At 31.7% G+C, this 18,645-nt stretch overlaps 1 protein-coding gene across 2 annotated transcripts in view; it reads left to right on the top strand.

Moving 5' to 3' along the window:
* Window positions 1-18,357, top strand: part of PTPN4 (protein tyrosine phosphatase non-receptor type 4) — a 196,370-nt gene extending 178,013 nt beyond the window's left edge. For both annotated transcript variants that reach the window (XM_051985730.1, XM_051985729.1), the window contains exons 20-27: window positions 1,256-1,422; window positions 6,793-6,883; window positions 6,972-7,033; window positions 9,466-9,612; window positions 11,322-11,450; window positions 13,394-13,542; window positions 14,830-14,965; window positions 15,924-18,357. In XM_051985730.1, coding sequence (XP_051841690.1) covers window positions 1,256-1,422; window positions 6,793-6,883; window positions 6,972-7,033; window positions 9,466-9,612; window positions 11,322-11,450; window positions 13,394-13,542; window positions 14,830-14,965; window positions 15,924-15,998 — 956 coding nt within the window. In that variant the 3' untranslated portion in view covers window positions 15,999-18,357. The remainder of the gene's footprint in view (window positions 1-1,255; window positions 1,423-6,792; window positions 6,884-6,971; window positions 7,034-9,465; window positions 9,613-11,321; window positions 11,451-13,393; window positions 13,543-14,829; window positions 14,966-15,923) is intronic.
* The last annotated feature ends 288 nt before the right edge of the window (window positions 18,358-18,645 follow it).

Here is an 18,645-nt window from a genome sequence, read left to right as displayed (position 1 = left end):
TTCACTAAAGTAAAATAAATCCAGCAGTTCAAGTGTCCTAGTCTGCTATTCTGCCTTTGTATATGGAGGTGACTAAATATGCAAGAGAAGACAAAAGAGCTGATATAAAACCAAAGATAACTTTAAAAAAAAAAAATCTGGGGCATATTGAACACAAATTGGTTGTTATTTTTTGTCCTTAATAGGCTTCATTTAAATCTGAGAAAAGTAAGAACCAATATAACATTAGGGCTTTAGACCCCCATTTAGCAGAACTTGGGTAATTTATAGCATTTTCAGGTTTTATACAGAAAGATTTTCTAGCTGTCAGACTGGATACTTCTCTGACCTGATACACTGCAATGTTAATTCTGCTTCTTTCCCTTGTCCCTATGTTCTGTGCTTTGCATCCTCTTCTCTATGGCGCTAGTTTTATATAGTCTTAGTAACTAGTTTTGGTCCTAGTAGGAAAATTCTGTTCTGTAACTAAATGTTGCATTTGGTTAATTGGTATAAAGTCATCATAACATAATAGATACAGTAGTGGTTTCAGGACCAGGAAGCAACAGATTTAAATTGCATCTTCTACATACATTGACTTAATGATTGGGTACTCACTTAATTCCTCAATATTCTAGGCAATTCTCTTAAGATTATGGATTTCAGAGAAGGTTCTACCTGCATTGCCAGAATTTCCTATAGGGAATTCTCTGTATCAGTGAAATCACAGATGCAGATTTTATCTATTTCCTTCTGTTTTGTCAGTCTAGTTCTAATCTTACTTTCTTCAAATTCTCAGAGTCTGCCAAAATTCCTATACTAATAACTACTCATTTGCGAATATGGCAGCTTCTTCAGAAAAAATTGATTTTGTCTTTGATGTGTCCTTTGAGCACAATAGTCTGTGGGTGAGGAGTCTTGAGACCTTTTCAGAGAGTAGCCTCACTCAGCCATTCATGCTCAAAGACTACCCTCCCATCAGAAGTTCTTCTGTTTAGTGTAATGTGCTGATTACTAATCAGGCTGTTGGTCTGAAGCTAAAGAAATGCTGAATCTTTACTCCTTTGAGATATATTATATTAGAGAAGGCTTTAATTTGGTAATGATTTTATGCCGAAGGTAGGAATTTTACTTGGCATAATAGGGGTATTCCTCCTGTATTTGTAATGGATGCCAAATTTTATATATTCTTAAATTAATTTTTCTTTAATTTGTTTGTCCTAGGAACATGTCCAGCAAGTGAAAGACACTAATAATTTTCCATGTTCCTTTTCAGCTGTATATGATGTAGTAGAAGAAAAATTTGAGAATGAACCAGATTTCCAATATATCCCTGAAAAATCCCCATTAGATGGTGTTCATCAGAATGATAATGCTTTGAGGGAATCAATGATCCAGCTCGCCGAGGGTCTTGACAGTGGAACAATCCTTACACAGTTTGATGTGAGTGTTTTTAGGTACTTGAGTTTATGGAAAATATTTTTCCTTTCATTTCATAAAATCTTAAGTAGTTTTCCAGTCTTGATTCCATGTTTTTTGAATAAGTAACTTTAAAATCCATAAACTATTAATATGCCTCTAAAATCTTTAAGGAACCACTGTCTCAATATTGAAAAACAATGAATGAATTGGAATATCGTTGTGGTTTAGGGAATGATGAGTTGATAAATTTAGAAAAATATGAAAAGACTTACACTTAAGAAGCATGATGTTTTCCACCTTCAGAAAAAGAAGACAAATAAGCATAGTATAGTTTTATATAGATATATATAAATGTATATATTTGTATCATTATAAGTATATGTGTATGTGTATATGTATGTGTGCTGACATAAATAAACAGTTGTATTTAACTGTAGCATGTTTGGGTAAGGTGGGAGGGAGGAAAAAGGCAGAAAAGAATAAAAAATACACAGTAGAAAAATAAAAGAACCTACAATGAAGCAAAAAAAAAAAAATGGACAGTTCTGAATATAATGTACTATAATATTACATATGTTTTTGTAAAATGGAAACTTATTGTTACATATTTTGAATCTTCTTTTATGTTCTGTTATGCATATGACAAAGTTTTCTTTCTCTGTTTTTTTTTTTCTATTTTATGTTTAAGGGGTTAGGGGGGTTGACTGCTTCCCTTATTTTAAATTTAGTATTTCACTTTCCCCCAGTTATATGTAAAAAACAGTTTTTAACATTGATTTTTAAAACTTTGAATTCCAGATTCTCTTCCCTTTCCTCTCTCCCCCATTGAGAATGTGATCAAATTGATATAAGTTATACATGTGCAATCAGGCAAAATGTTTGCAGAATATTCATGTTGTGAAGGAAATCATAAAACCCCCCCAAAAAAAAAAACCTCAAGAAAAATAAAAAAGGATTAAAAACATATGCTTCAATCAGTAATTTAGACATCATCAAATTCTTTCTGTGGCTATGGATGTCATTTCTCATCATAAGTCTTTCAGAGTTGCCTTGCATCATTGTATTGCCAAAAATAGCTATATCATTCACAGCTAATCATCTTGCAATATTACTGTTATTTTGTTCACAGTACATTTCGCTCAGGGAAATCCATTTTCCAACTGATAAACATCCCCTCAGTTTCCAATTCTTTGTCCCCAGAAAAGAGCTACTATAAATATTTTTTGTATATACAGGTCCTTTTCCTTTTTATTTTTTGTCTCTTTTTGGGATACAGTGATAGTAGTGGTATTGCTTTACTGTCTTATTAGACATTCTAATTGGTATGTGGTAGTACTTCAAAACTTTTATTTTGCATTCTCCAATCAATAATAAGTTAGAGCATTTTTCATGTGGTTATAGGTAGCTATGATTACTTCATCTGAAAACTATATCTTTTGTTCATTTGTCAATTGGGAAATGACTCTTATTTTTATAAATTTAACTTAGTTTTCTTTTTGTTTGAGAAAGGAGACCTTTATCAGAAAAACTTGCTTCACATTTTTTTTCACAATTACTCTTGCTAACTATTTCTACCATCGTCTTCCTACTTGCTCCCCTATTTATTTCACTTCCTTTTCACTTTGTCCTTCCTTAAAAAGACCTTGTTTATGATTGCCTTCTTCCCCAATATGCCCTCCCCTCTCTTATTCCCTTTCTCATCTACTTTGCTGTAGGGTAGATATTACCCAGTATGGTAAGATAGAGTTTTATACCCAATTGAATATGTATCTTATTTCCTCTTTGAGGTAATAATCCCTTCTATGAGAATAAGATTCACTCACTCTCCTTTATTTCCCCTCCTCTTCTTCACTGTACTAACTTTTTCTTGTGATTTGTCATAGTTTACCCCATTCTATTTCCTCCCTCCCTTTCTCCTAGTGTATTTCTCTCTCACTCCTTAACTTTACTGTGTCCTCTGTCTACATAATACTTCCTCTAACTCTTCTAATAAAAAGAAAACTCTTTTGAGTTATAAGGGTCATTTTCCCATAAAAGACTGTTTGCAGTCTAACCTCATTAAGTCCCTTATGATTTCCCTTTCCTATTCAGCTTTTTTTTGTTTCTCTAAGAAGCTCGTGTTTGAAAGTCAAATTTTCTATTTATCTCTAGTCTTTTCATCAAGAAGGCTTTGAAAGTCCTTTATTTCATTGAATATTCCTTTATTTCATTGAATATCCATTTATATTCATTATATTAAGTTTTGAAATATTATACTCAGTTTTGCTGGATATGTGATTCTTGGTTGTAATTCTAGCTCATTTGCCATGTGGAATATCATATTCCAGGGACTCTGATCCTTTAATGTAGAAGCTGCCAAATCTTGTGTTACGCTGATTGTGGTTCCACAGAACTTGAATTGTTTATCTCTAGCTGCTTGGTATGTTTCCTTCTTGACTTGGGACCTCTGGAATTTGTCTATTATATTCCTGAGAGTTTTCATTTTGGGATCTTTTTTAGGAGGTGATTGATGGATTCTTTAAATTTCTATTTTATTCCCTGGTTCTAGGATACCAGGGCAATTTTCCTTGACAATTTCTTGAAAGATGATATCTAAATTCTTTTTTTTCAGTCATGGCTTTCAGGAAGTCCAATATTATTTTTCCTGGACCTATTTTCCTGGTCAGTTGTTTTTCCAATGAGATATTTCATATTGTCTTCTATTTTTCATTATTTTGGTTTGGTTTTATTGTTTCTTGATTTCTCATAAAATTATCATCTTCCATTTGCTCAATTCTAATTTTTAAGAAACTTATTTTCTTCAGTGAGCTTTTGTCCCTTCTTTCTCATTTAACCAATTCTACTTTTAAAGAGTTGTTTTCTTCAGTGCATTTTTTTTTATTTGTCCAGTTCTTCCTTTTTTAAGGCATTCTTCTTGGTTTTTTGTACTTTTTTTCCCCTTCCTTTATCATTTGGCCTAATCTGTTTTTCAAGGTGTTATTTTCTTCAGTATTTTTTTGTTGTCTCCTTTACAGCCTATTAACTTGTTTTTTATGTTTTTTGTGTGTGTCATTCTTATTTCTCTTCCCAATTTTCTTCTGTTTTGCTTACTTGATTTTTAAAATCCCTTTTGAGCTGTTTCATGACCCAAGACTTGTTTCATATTTTCTTGGAGACTTTAGATGTAGGAGCTTTGACTTTATCATCTTCTTCTGAAAATGTATTTTAGTCTTCCTTGTCACCATAGTAACTTTCTGTGATAAGAATCTTTTTTCTTGTTTGCTTATTTTCTCAGTGTATTACTTGATTTTTAACTCTTTGTTAAAGTAGGGCTCTACTTTTAGGGTTTTTATGCAACTGTTTTCAGAGATCCTTCTAAGGACCTGTAAGTTTTCAGTTCTTCCAAGATGGTATGCTCTAAGGAGAGCTATCTTTACTGCTCTCCTGGTCTGTGAGTGACCACAAGTACTCTTTTCCATTCTGGAACTGTGAGAAAGGTCCCCATTCCACTATGGCTACAAGCTCTAGTATACTGGTGCCTGTCACTCAGGACTGTGAACCTAATTGAGGTATGGGCAAAGCAACAGTGACTTGCTTTGTGAAATGCTAGCAAAGAAACCCGTTTTTTGACTTTTTTTTGTTTTTTGTTATTTGTGACTTTTTTGTTAGATTCTCTTCCCATTGGGGGACTGAGTCCTCTGGAATTACATTTTAAGTTTTAATTGATTTTTTTTTTTAAAGATCGCTTTTCCCAAGTGAAAATATAACTAAAATATAACTAAAAATCTTCCACTTAGCTCCAACTAAAACTCTTTATGTGTTTATCCCTTTCAAAAATAAAGAAGGCAAACCAGGAAGAGTTTTAAATGAACTATTTTAATGCTAAACTTATCTTAATGAGAAATAAGAATAGACCTCATGTTTGCAAATTAAATCCTGTTTCTTCAGCTGGCAGTAACTAGTGGAGATTGCTTGTTGAAGAGTTTGAAATGAGAAATAAACAGTAACATATAACTACTTAAAGGGAAAATTCTTTATCCTTGTAGCTTAGAACTCAACCCTAATAAAAAATATATATTCAGAAATTAAAATAAGTTAAATTTAAGGGATTTCTATTTTAACTAATTATTATACCTTTTTTCATTATTTTCTTAAGACTCCATATTAATAAGGCAGTACCAGCATCATCCATGGTATTTACCTGTGAACTTTTGTTATTATTTAATGTTATTTTCATTTATGTCGCTGTAGTTGGTACATATTTTTCTTTTGAATCTGCTTCATTTTTCATCACTAGAGAAGCAGCATGACAAAGATATACTTCTGGATTTGGAAAAACCTAGGTTCAAGCCCCATCTCTGATACTTTTGTGACCATGAACAAATTAATTCCTTTCTGAGTCTTACATCCCTTATCTATAAAATCATATAATCCCTCTAGAATCTATCTCAATCTCACTGAGCTACTATGAGACTCAAATTATAACATATTTAAAAATCTTTGGAAATTTTAAAATTCTGTGTAATTGGCAGTTAGTATAATTATTATTGTAAATGTCTTCCCATATTCTAATTTTTTCCTACTCTTGATGGTATAATTATATTCCATTACATTCATATACTGTAATTTATTTGGCCTATCTCTGATAATTGGGTAGATAATTTGTTTCTCATTTTGTTACTGTTACAATTAGTGCAACTGTGAATATTATTTTCTTACTCTCTAATGAGATTTGAAAAGTCAACTCTTTTAATTTGTCAAATTTCTTATTCTTTTCCAAAGAAGTTGGGCCATTTCACAGATTTCCTACAGAGTAAATATTAACTTATTTCTCCCACAGCCCCATCAGTATTTAATTTTTGCACATTTTATCATGTTTGCCAATTTGATAGATAAATTTGGTTTTGTTTGCATTTTTAGGATTTTTCTTAATATTCACTTTCACTTCCAGGTTAAAGTTTTTTCTTTTTTTATGTAGTAACAATAATCACTTACATTTATGTAATACTTTGTCATTTACAAAGCACTTTTGTCCCTATAACTCTTATAACCCTATAACCTTAGATTATTTATCCAAGTACTTTTACAAAATGTAAAGTTGGCAAATAAGGGTTAGGAAAATGGAAATACCAAATTAGTAAATGTGCTAATGGCAAACCCAAACCCAAATATAGTGCAACAGTTTTATGACAAAGAACATTGTTGAAATTCTTCCATTTTATTTGTAGTGTTTTTAGCAAGTTACAAAGAAGAGTATCAGATTTTCACATGGACTATGTTAAAAAGAATTGAGTTCATTGCTTCTTGTTATAGTGATGGTCTTGAAGTTTTCTATGTACATTTATTGGTGTTGTCTGTGTGCTAATGTGGATCTTATACTATAACTAAAACTTGTGACTTATTCCCTTATAGCAACTCTATAGGAAAAAGCCTGGAATGACAATGTCTTGTGCCAAATTACCTCAAAATATTTCCAAAAATAGATACAGAGATATTTCGCCTTGTAAGTATATTTTAAAATTAATTTTTAATATTTTGATCTTTCTGATTTATAAATACCAAATAATATTGTTTTAATACTTTTTTTTTAGATGATGCTACACGGGTTATTTTAAAGGATAATGATGACTATATCAATGCAAATTACATAAATGTAAGTTTAATTTTCTATATATAGTGATATTTAGAATGGTAGGGCATTTTAAAGTTTCTTATCCCAAAATCTTTTTGTTAGAGCTATCACTTAGCATGTTTTTTTTTCAATCACAGATCTTTAAATATTCTTTATTTCATTGTACGTAATGGAGGCTTAAAATAGTATTTTTACATGACTCTAAACCTATCTTATGAATATGTAAATAAAAAACAGGTGACAAGAGTTCTTGAATCTTACAGCATATTTTCCCAATAATTTACACCATCTATATTTAGCATATAATAAAATTATTTATTATATTCTAGTCATAAATGATTGCTAATCTCAAAAAAGTAAGCAGTTGGCTTTCTATTAAACTGTTCTAAAGCCATAAGTTTTACATATAACTAGAACAATAAATAACTGTCCTGGAGCAACTGCCTTTGTCTTTTAGACACATTGAATCTATATATAAAACAGGTCTTCCAAACTTCCTCATTTCTATGAAAGATACCACTCTAATCACTAAGGTGCAAAACCTTTACATTATGCTTCCTCCCACAAACTTCATCTGTATTTGTTGCTAAATCAAATCTACCTTCACATCTCTCACATCAGTCTTCTTCTCTTCCATGTGACCACACCTTATTTCAAATCAAAAAGCATTTATTATGGGGCACCTTGATGCAATGGATAAAGAAGGTCCTGAAGTCAGGAGGATCTGAGTTCAAATCTGGCCTCAGACACATAACACTTCCTGGCTGTGTGACCCTGGGCAAGTCACTTAACCCCAATTGTCTTACCCCCCAAAAATATAATAATTTTTAAAAAGAAACATTTATTAAGCAGTTACTGTGTGTCTTAACACTTCTGAGTACTAGGGATCCAAATACAAATGGAAAATGTAGCCCTTGCCCTTGAAGAACTTACTTTCTAAAGGTAAACAATTTATAAAACCAAGTTGGAAAGAGCGGGAAAGAACAAAGCACTCACGTTAGGGGCATGATAGAGAAAGCAAGAGAGAAACAGCTAGGAAAGAAATGAATAGTTGGCCTGGGCCCTTCCTCAACCAGGAGAGTCCTAGAGGAACTTACCAGTTAGAAGAAAGTAGGTGCAAGGGCGGAAGGTTCTACAGTAAGAATGCTACTACCACTGGTATCAGGAAAGCTCCTGTGACGTGGTGGAGAAAGTCTAATGAGTCAGGAGTGATGCCTAGAACACAAATGAAAACTTAATCACGTCCTATCAGGGCTATTATAGGAGCCTTCTTAACTGTGTCCCTCCCCTCTAGTCTGTCTCTCTCTCTGCTCATCCACTATGCAGCTACCAAATTGATATTTGCTTCCCAAAACAGCTTTGAACTTGTCACTTCACAGCTTCAGAAATTTCAGTTCCCACTTCTCTGTAGGGTATAGTTAAAACTTCTTTGTGTGGCATTTTAAAATGTGTTACAGCCTATCTGTCCTGACTCATTACGTATGACTCTTCTTTGTGAATTTGACATTCCAGCCCAGACAGCCCATTTTCTTTCCCTATACACAACATTCTATCTTCCATCTGCACATCTTAGGTTGTCCTTCATACCTGATATATATTTCTTCCTGACCTTGCCCTTTTGTAATTCCTAACCTCCTGTAAGACTCAGTAACAGATATCATGTCTTAAACTAGACATACCATTTTCTCCCAGACTCTAGCACCCTTCCTTCCTTCCCTGCAAAATCACTTTGCATTTCTTTGTCTTCATATTATTTCTCTCCTGCACTCCAATAGTGTCAACTCATTGACACCAGTGACTATTTCACTTTTGTCTTCATATTTCCTGTACCTGACATTGCTTAATAAATGTTGTTGAAATAAATGAACAAACAAATGACTGGCTTCCTCATTTCTCTAAAGAGACACAGGTAGATGTTTACACAGGTAGATGTTTTGATGCTCATCATTTCCAAAAACACTCCTCTCCTGATAAATTAGATATGGGTAATAAAAATTTGTTGTGCTATTGATCCAAATGGGTCATTAAGTCACTCTTTAGCAAATTATAATTAGTAAATTATTGATTCAAATTATTTTCATAAACCTCACAATAATAAAACAGTGATTGCTGCTGATTAACTAGAAATTTTACATTAAAAACTATATATTTTAATTATCTTCATTGTTCCTAATCTTAAAATAATAAAACTTATCATTTCCTTATAGTACATGTGCCTTCTCCATTGTAATTTGTTTTACAACAGAGACATATAGTCAAACAAAAATAGTTCTAGAAATGTATTTTCTTGGTCATGTTTTTATTATCCTTAAAGCCCTTTTTCATTCTACTGACTTTGTAATTCAATCTAAATTATCCAGCAAAGATTTATTCTATGATTCATATGCTAAATTGACCAAAGGGGATGATAATTATTTAGTATAATTATGATGCTTGTGTTCTTTTCCTTTTAGATGGAAATCCCTTCTTCCAGCATTATAAATCAGTATATTGCTTGTCAGGGGCCATTACCAAACACTTGTTCAGATTTTTGGCAGATGACATGGGAACAAGGTTCCTCCATGGTTGTAATGTTGACTACACAAGTGGAACGAGGCAGAGTAAGTCAGAACTTGGATCCTGTGTGCTACTAGGTAGAGAATTTTTCTATAACCAAAATAGTCAAATTATTTTTTTTAACCTATAGCTTTATGTTCTTGTAATGTCTTGATTAAGGTTTTCCTAAGATTTCACTAAAGAATTCAGAGTCAGTAACTCTTAATATGTTAGTACTAACAAAGTCATGAGAGAAATAGCACATCAGAAAGATGGTCCCATCCATGCTGAATATGCAGTCAGTTATTAAGCCCTTAAGTACCAGGTACTATGCTACGCATTGGGGACCCAAAGAAAGGCAAAACCCAGTCCTGCCCCCAAGGATCTGTATTCTAATGCATTCTCATAATAGTTTTAGTTGTGGTGATTGTTCTGATAGTAAGGATGTGAAGGCTTCTCATGGTAGTTTGGTGGCACTGTGAATAGAGTACTGTCAGAAAGACAGCTAAATTCAGATTTTGCCTCAGACATTTACTAGTTGTGTAATTCTAAACATTTACTTAATCCACTTTGAGTCTTGGTTTTCTCAAATGTAAAATGGGGATAAAAGTAACACCGACATCACAGAATTATTATAAGGAAAAAATAATATGTATAAAGTTCTGTGCAAACTTTAAATACTATACAGACTTTAACTATTGCTGTTATTATTTAATTGAATTCATGAAAAAAGCACAAAATTGTAGCGTGCTTGACTTGAAGTTAAGAAGATCTGGGTTCAAGTCCCTTTTCAGACATCAGGTGTGGCAATTCTGGGCAGGTTATTTAATGTTTTGAATCTTGATTTTCTCACCTTTAAAATGAGAATATTGATTTAATGACCTCAAGTCCTTTCCAGCTCTAAGTCTATAACTTTATGATCCTTTAAAAGCTTTTGATCTTATTGAAAAGACTAAAATGTAAAGAATTAAATGAAAGAGTATGATAGTTGAAATAAATGTAGTAGAAGTTGAAAATGGAGAAAACTTCATGAAGCCTGCAGGTTTGGCTTGAAATGAGTTTTGAAGAATAAATAAGGTTTAGATAAACTATGGAGAGGGGAAAAAAAAGCATCCTCAACATGGAAATGATGTAAGCCAAAGGCATTGAGATAGGAAAATGTGAATAAGTTTTATATTTTACAATTATGTGTTAATCTTTTTTTTTTTTTTTTTAAGGCTATAATAGTGCCTTAAAATTTGTTCATAATGGATCCTTGGTAAAAACTTTGCTTTTGTGTTCTAAAGATTTTCTTTGACTTGACTGTTCTCTTAAAAAAGACTGTCTCTAATCAATCTTCAGTCATTTGTCTACATATTTACATATTATTTTTCTAATTTACAAATGCTTTTCTCACTGCATCCAGAAAGTCTATAGATGCTTTAGTTCTAAGCAGCAAGTTATAAGGGAAGGAACATTAGAATGAGATTCAGAAGACATATCTAATAAGATAATACATGTAAGTACTTTGCAAACCTTTAAGTGCTTATACAAATTCTAGTGATAATAGGAATTATTATGAAAGAGGATACTTGATTTATTAGCATAGAGCTAGAAAGGGACCCTCAAATCAAGTCCCTCATTTTATAAATGAGAAAACTTAGGTGCACAATGGGAAGTGCTTGCTGAAAATCACTCAGGTCGTGTCAGAGGCAGATGTGTAAACCAGGCTCTAGGTCAATTAGAATCTTTATGAATCTAAACACAATTCCTTTGGAAATTTTTTTTACCTTAGGTTAAGTGTCACCAGTATTGGCCAGAACTCACAGAAAGTTCATTGTATGGGATTTTCCAGGTTACCTGCCATTCCGAAGAAGGAAATTCTGCCTATGTCTTCAGAAATATGACACTATGTAACTTAGAGGTGAGAATAACATTGCATCCAGTGTCAAATGTGTTAAAAGAAATTTCACTCTCTATGTAGCTATAGATTTAAATGCAGAAAAAAAATATTGTGCTATTTGCATAGCCATGTTATTGATTGCTTTGGATCTCTTAAAAACAGGTCTTGGTAATGTGGTAAAATATCTCATTTGTAAAGCTGGGTAGATGTTGTTGCACAAATTAAAAAGACTTAACTGTGTTCCTTGCCACTGCTGGCTTTTCTCTGTGTATTTAGATGATACCAATTTTAGAAATAGTTTTTATTTCTAAATAGTTCTTATTTATGAGCTAATTTTCTGGCACAAAGGTTCTTAAACATCTTTGTCTTTAGGATCCTTTGAGAGTCTGGTGAAACCTATGGACTCCTTTTCAGAATTACGGTTTTTAAATGCTTTTTTAAAAATCCATAATATTATAAAAAGAAACCAGTTACATTGAGATGCAGTCATGAAAATATTTTTAAAAGCAGGTTCAGAGAACCCAGCTTAAGAAACATTGCTGTAGGGCAATGATGATGTAAGCCAAAGGTGCCAAAATGAATGCATCTGAAAAGAAGTTAAACTTTAATTGGGAAATAATTAATAAAATAAATAAATATACAATAGAATAATGTTAATAATAATATATAGTTTTCTAAATCAATATGTACCTATTGAAGTGACTCCTTTCCACTTGAATTTAACACTTTCTATTTGTGTTTGGTGATCTAGACACCCAATAATGGGAAGGTAAGGAAACTATATTTTGCTCTGCAAAAGAGTACATCAGTCTTCTTTTTTCTAGATCATGATTGGGCCGATAGTAATGCTGTGCTTTTCTAAATTAAGGATCTTCAAGGCTCTCTTGATATATATTATGAATGATTTTTAACAATTTACACTTATTACACAACACAGAATCATCTCTAATTTCTGAATTTAAAACCCATCTTCTAAACTGTGAAATTGGCCTCGTGGGAAGTGTTCCCATATCATATTAGAGTATTTTGTGAACTTTTCAGATTGCAGGGTAATAAGAAAATCTTAGTTTAAAATTCCCAGTTTTGAATAAGAAACTTAAAAATTACATAATTATAAACATTTTTCCCTCAGGATGTTTTTTTTTTTTTTTAATCGATTCTGTGCAGGAATCACCTCTTTCAGTGATTTTTAGACAATCTTATTTTTACATCATCTTTGCGGGGGGCGGGGGAGGGTATTTCTCTCTTTCTAGACATACAGAATCTGCCATATCTTTAACTAAGGACCTACATTTCCATCTTTTTATGTAATACCATAAAATTAGTATGTGAAGTTTACTTTTCCTCCAAGGGCCATATATGTTTATTCTACATTTGTAATATTTCCTTGATTTTCTGTGTGTAAGAAACCAAAATGAAATTTTTTTATGTAAAGTCAAAATCAAGTACAATTTTATTTATGTAATCTTAATTCGTTTAAGCTCTGGTGCCTCAGTTTACTTAGCTATGAAATGAGGATGATAATTGTACCTTATTTCTCCTCTCCAGAATTTTGAGAATCAATCAATTTGTAAAGCACTTTAGCACAATGTCTGGCACATAGTATGTGCTATGTAAAAATTGGTTATTTATTATTATTATACTTGATTGTCATTAACATCAATGCTGTCAATAGAACCAACCTTTCAAATGGGGACAGATGTTAATTTATATGCATAAGTATTAGGTTATTAAAAACAATGTGATAAGTACTATATCTGTGACATTAATTTTTCATGATGTACAGGAAAGTCTGTTTTTAAAACTTCCATTGCTGCATTTTTGCATTTTTAATTTTAATTTAATTTAATTTTTAAATTTGGGATTTGCTTTACTTTCAAAATTAAGATACAAGAACTCTTAAATATAAGAGTTTAAGTTGCATTCCTAAATCATAAGCTTACAATTTCTTTTTTTATAATTAGAAAAATGAAAGTCGTCAACTAATCCAGATTCAATACATAGCCTGGCCTGACCATGGAGTCCCTGATGATTCAAGTGACTTTCTTGATTTTGTCTGTCATGTACGAAATAAGAGAGCTGGCAAAGAAGAGCCTATCATTGTTCATTGCAGGTACTCTATTTCCTTACTTTTTTGCATAAACAAGTACATAGATAGATAACAGGTTCATAGAAATGAAGAAAATTGGCTATGTTTTATCCATTTTAAACTGATTGATAGCTTAGCCATCATACAGTAATTTAAAACTTATAAATTAAAAAAAAATAAAAGGGAAAAAACTTAGAAAAATTTTTTTCATCTTTCATAAGATGATCAGAGGTATACTCAAATTGTTAGGCTTCTCATATAAAAGAGGAGCCAGCTAGTTTTTTAAATTCAGTTTTATTTTCTGTTCTGAATTATCTTCCTTCCTTCTACTCCCATCCCTCTAGTACCATTGATTAGGCAAGAAAAACAGAACTCCTTTGGATTAGATTTGTATTTTCCAAGCCTACCAAGATTTCTTGCATATAGTTAGACACTCAGTAAATGTTTATTGATTGGATGGAATGCATTGTTGATCTTGGTCTTTACCTACAGACATATTTAGGTCTCTTCAAAAAAAAAAAAAAAAAAGCCTTGGCATAGTGAAAAGAATGCCTAATTTTACCTTTGTAGAAAGGAAAGGTGGCCTCATAGTCCTAATATGTATCATTCAATAAGTATTGAATTCCTACTGTGTGCTGAGCACTGTAAATCTAAGTACAATAAATTCTTACTGAAAAGGCAGTTGCATTCTAACAGAGGAGACTATAAGGACATAAATTAGTCTTGTAGGATAACTATAATGAGAATAAATACAGGGAGCAGCTAAGTGACGCAGTAGATAGAGCACCAGCCTTGAAGTTAGGAGGACCTGAATTCAAATCTGGTCTCAGACACTTAACGCTTTGTAGCTGTGTGACCCTGGGTAAGTCACTTCACCCTAATTGCCTCAGCTTAAAAAAAGAGAGAGAGAATAAATACAAAGTATTTAACTACAAGGAATTGTGAAAGGAAAAACACTAGTAATATTCTTACTTTACAGTTTTTATAGCTTTTATTTTAAAATCAGTTTGCTCACAGACATTTATATTTTTAATCAAGTTGCTAAAAGTAAATTTTTAATTAATATTATTTCTTATAGAAAAGTGGCAACCTGGGGAACTATAAACAAGAGAATTTTGTTGAGCTTCTTAGACAATTATTGTTTTGAAAATCATATTTCTCGCATTAAAATTACATTGCAGCCTGTGTTTACAGATAGGCTTTATTGATCAATAAAGTTTCAATTAAATTTTTTTGCAGTACATCTTACCAGAATTCATCAAGAAATTTTTCAGCCAAGTCTTTTACCCCATTTCTTTTTTTTTCCCCTAGTGCTGGGATTGGACGAACAGGGGTTCTTATCACAATGGAAACAGCTATGTGTCTCATTGAGTGCAATCAACCAGTTTATCCATTAGATATTGTAAGGACAATGAGAGATCAAAGAGCCATGATGATTCAAACACCTGTGAGTACAGTATTTTTATGAAGAATGCAAATAGTAACTTCTTATACAGTACACTTACTTTAACCTTAATTCCCCAGCAAATTTTTGTTTTGAGGTATTTTGGGTTTGCCTTTTGGAAAGTTGGGGGTGGGAGTGCTCCAAATGTATGATTTTATCCCAGTCAGAAAAATTCTCTTCTTTGATGTAAATTAGCAACCTAACGGTAATTTATGGTCTTAAAAAAAAGTGTCAGGCTCTGAGATGTTGTGATTTCCCCATAGTCATATATCTCTTCTATATTACTAGCAGAATTTGAATTTGAGCCTTCTTGACACTAAAGCCAGTCTTATATCTACCATGCACGCTGACAGTTTTTAAATGACCATATCAATTATTTAACCTAAATGAGGGGAAACTATAAGAATCCATATAATAACTAAGCAAAATTGAGAATTTCCATTGTAATAGTTCTATTGAAATTAACAAGTGTATTATGATGAAATTTCCATTATTATAAAGTAACTTGCGATTTACACTATTGGGTAACTACAATTAAATTGCATATTAAAGCAAATTCAAAAAATAAAAAAAAAAGGAATCATAGAATTTTATAGCTAGAAAGAATTTGTTCTAATTTGATTTTAAAGGTGTGGAAATTAAGGCCCAGAAAGTTTTAACATATTTGAAATACACATAATCTCAGCATCAGGTTTAATTTAATAATAGATCAGTAAAAATTATTTAATATTAAAAAGCTTTTGAATTTTTAATGATAACCATAAAACTTGTATTCTCTCATTTTTTGGATCATTGACTTTAATAGTGTTTTAGATGGATTCCTTTTGTGGTATTTGATTTGATTTTAATATTTTATAATAATCAAAGTTGAATGGAATTAAGTTAATGTTCTAATAAGGAAGCTTGGCCTATATTATTTATATTATCATTTTTTTCTAACTAATTTCATCTTCTTTTTCAGAGTCAATACAGATTTGTTTGTGAAGCTATTTTGAAGGTTTATGAAGAAGGATTTATTAAACCTTTAAAGACATAAATAAGAGAGCAAAAGAGCTGGGATCTTTGTTGAAACAATCTTGTCCGTTATAACTGAACTGGCTGTGTCCACTGTGCCACCATACTACTACTTAACAGACAATGGCATCAGAGAACAATGAAGAATTGACAAAAGACTTAGAAAATTCAGCACTCTTGCACTTTATGTTGAAACAAAAGTCAGTCTCTCAAACTCTCAAACTCTTATGTTTGAAGACTATTTCATTCTTTGCTCCGAACAACAACAAAAAATAATGAATGAACTTAAATGGGTTCAGAGTAATTTATGAAATGTCATGGTAATGCTCATCCAGTCCTATTCTGGTTGAATTACTAAAAACAAGGCTTGGAATTCCTACCATCTGTGCTACACACCTGCATCTTGGAAACAAAAAATAAGTAAACATCAGACATTAGCCACAGTCTTCTCCAGTGTTTCATATATTTATAGTGTACTGGTTCTTTTTTTTTTTTTTTTAAGACATTAGCACTATTCTGAATATTAGCCAATACACTGCCTATTGATGTGGCACATTTTATTTAATATTCCCCCCAAATAGAGCTACTGTTTATTAGAAGAAAAATGTAATTTTCTTTTGTTGGGAAAATGCATATTTGCCAGCATCTTATAAAAAGTATAAATATGAATCCGTAGAATGCTTTGCAATGGCAATCTCAGTCCATAAAATTAGTTTGGTTCAAGTCATGTAACTTCTCATACATAATGTAAATGAATGCATGCATTATGTCTTAACCCCTTAAGTGCCTTGAGACTTCCCAAATGGCTAATGAAAAGGCACTCATAAAACCCAGTGGGGAAGATGTGTATAGTGTACATTCTCACCTTTTTATGCATTTTGAATGGGCTCACATTTTCTAATATCTGGTTATTGGAAGCATATAGTGATAGACGGAGTCAAGAAAATGTCATTCCTTTGTATTCAGTGCTTGTTTGTTCCTGTGAAGAACAAAGCTATTTTGCTTACTGGGGAAATAAGCACTCTGCTGCTGCGAAATTATTTTAAAATGTGGCACATTTCTTTGGAGAAGAACATACATTTCAATGGGAGCTACTAGGTTCTTCAGATTGGATGTTTTATTTTATCTCTGCTCTGTTTTTTGATGGCAATATGAAGAATATGCTAATACTACAGACTTAAATTTGTAACAAATTTATGATTATTTTTTCTTCCCATCTCCTACAAAAATTTACTTTCAAAACTCATGATGTCACTTTATATCCACATTGTTTTGATGTTTGGTTTGGTATCTTTTAAGTAAGCAATGAAACAGTGTTCATTTGTTTCTAGATTTTTATTTCTTAATGACCATGACTGTGGTTTTTCTAGTTACTGTGGTGTGCAGTTAAATTGTCCATGTTTGCATATGCTACTTATTTAAATTATATAAGGAGGAATTTTATCTCTCTATCTGATATAATATCAGAGTTCATTTTGAGTATGTATATGTTTTATTTCCTTTTTTGTAGCCTGTGGGAAGAAAGAATTTTAAAAATTATCCATTTTGATATACATAGGGAAAATTTACTTAGCTATGTTGAATGTGAGATGAAAAGATGATTTTATATATATATATGTATATGTATATACATATATTGTGGCTGAGAAGAGATACTATTTACAAATGGTTTTCTGAAGATTTGTATATTGTCTTAATAAATTATGTAGAGCATAGATTCAAATGATGAGCATTTTAGAATGCCATTTTGAGATGTTAAAAATGTTGCACACTGTGAGAGACTTCAGTATAATCTAGATGAATAATTATAAATTAATAGAAGTCTCAAATAATCAGGACCCATGAGGTTTTACAAGAAATATACTAAATACTAAAGTTACAGGTAAACTGAAAAGTGAAGATAAAATCTTTTACTTGTACCCAAATGACATGTTCTTCCCAACATGAACAATGAAGATATATAGTCAGTTCTGTTTAAAAATCACAGATAAATGCAATGTAGACACCTATATAATACCTATATAAAAAGTAGAAAATTTAATCAAAGCAAATAATCTTATCCACACAATACCAAATAACTAACTAATATGTTTTTTCCATTAAACTGAGAATTCAGTCATTTGGTTTGGCATTGTATTTAAAAAAAAAAAAAAAGCCAATGTGAAAACCAGACTAAGGAAGCGGAAAACGTATGAATACAAACATGCAAAAATATCATAGTTGATAACTGTCATCACTGAGAGTTCTTCTTGAGTTATTGTTGTCTACTGTAATCACTGGTTTCATTTGAGTTCTTATGCTTTCATTAGTGCCTATAAGTATATGATAATGTGTTTGAATTGTCATAAATATATTTGAATGTCTCACTTTTGCATTTCTTATCAGGGAGTATCCTCAAGTTTATTTTTTACATTTGTTGTAGAGGCTTAATATCTTCCTAGAACTAATAGATGTATTATCCTTCGACAGAAGAATGACAGAGAGAATCCTAAAGCCATTTTCAGGAATATACCTATTCTTTACTCTTTTCTGAACAGGTATATAATTTTATCTAACTGAAACTTGTGGGAGTTTTCAAAAATTTACTTTCAGGTCAAAAATTATTTCTAGAAATGGTCCCTAATTTCAGGATTGTTCTGATCACCGTCATTCCTAAATAATATTTTGTA

Source organism: Antechinus flavipes, chromosome 3 (genome assembly GCF_016432865.1).
Source record: "Antechinus flavipes isolate AdamAnt ecotype Samford, QLD, Australia chromosome 3, AdamAnt_v2, whole genome shotgun sequence".
Classification (NCBI taxonomy): domain Eukaryota; kingdom Metazoa; phylum Chordata; class Mammalia; order Dasyuromorphia; family Dasyuridae; genus Antechinus; species Antechinus flavipes.
This window is presented reverse-complemented; position numbering and strand designations above follow the sequence as displayed.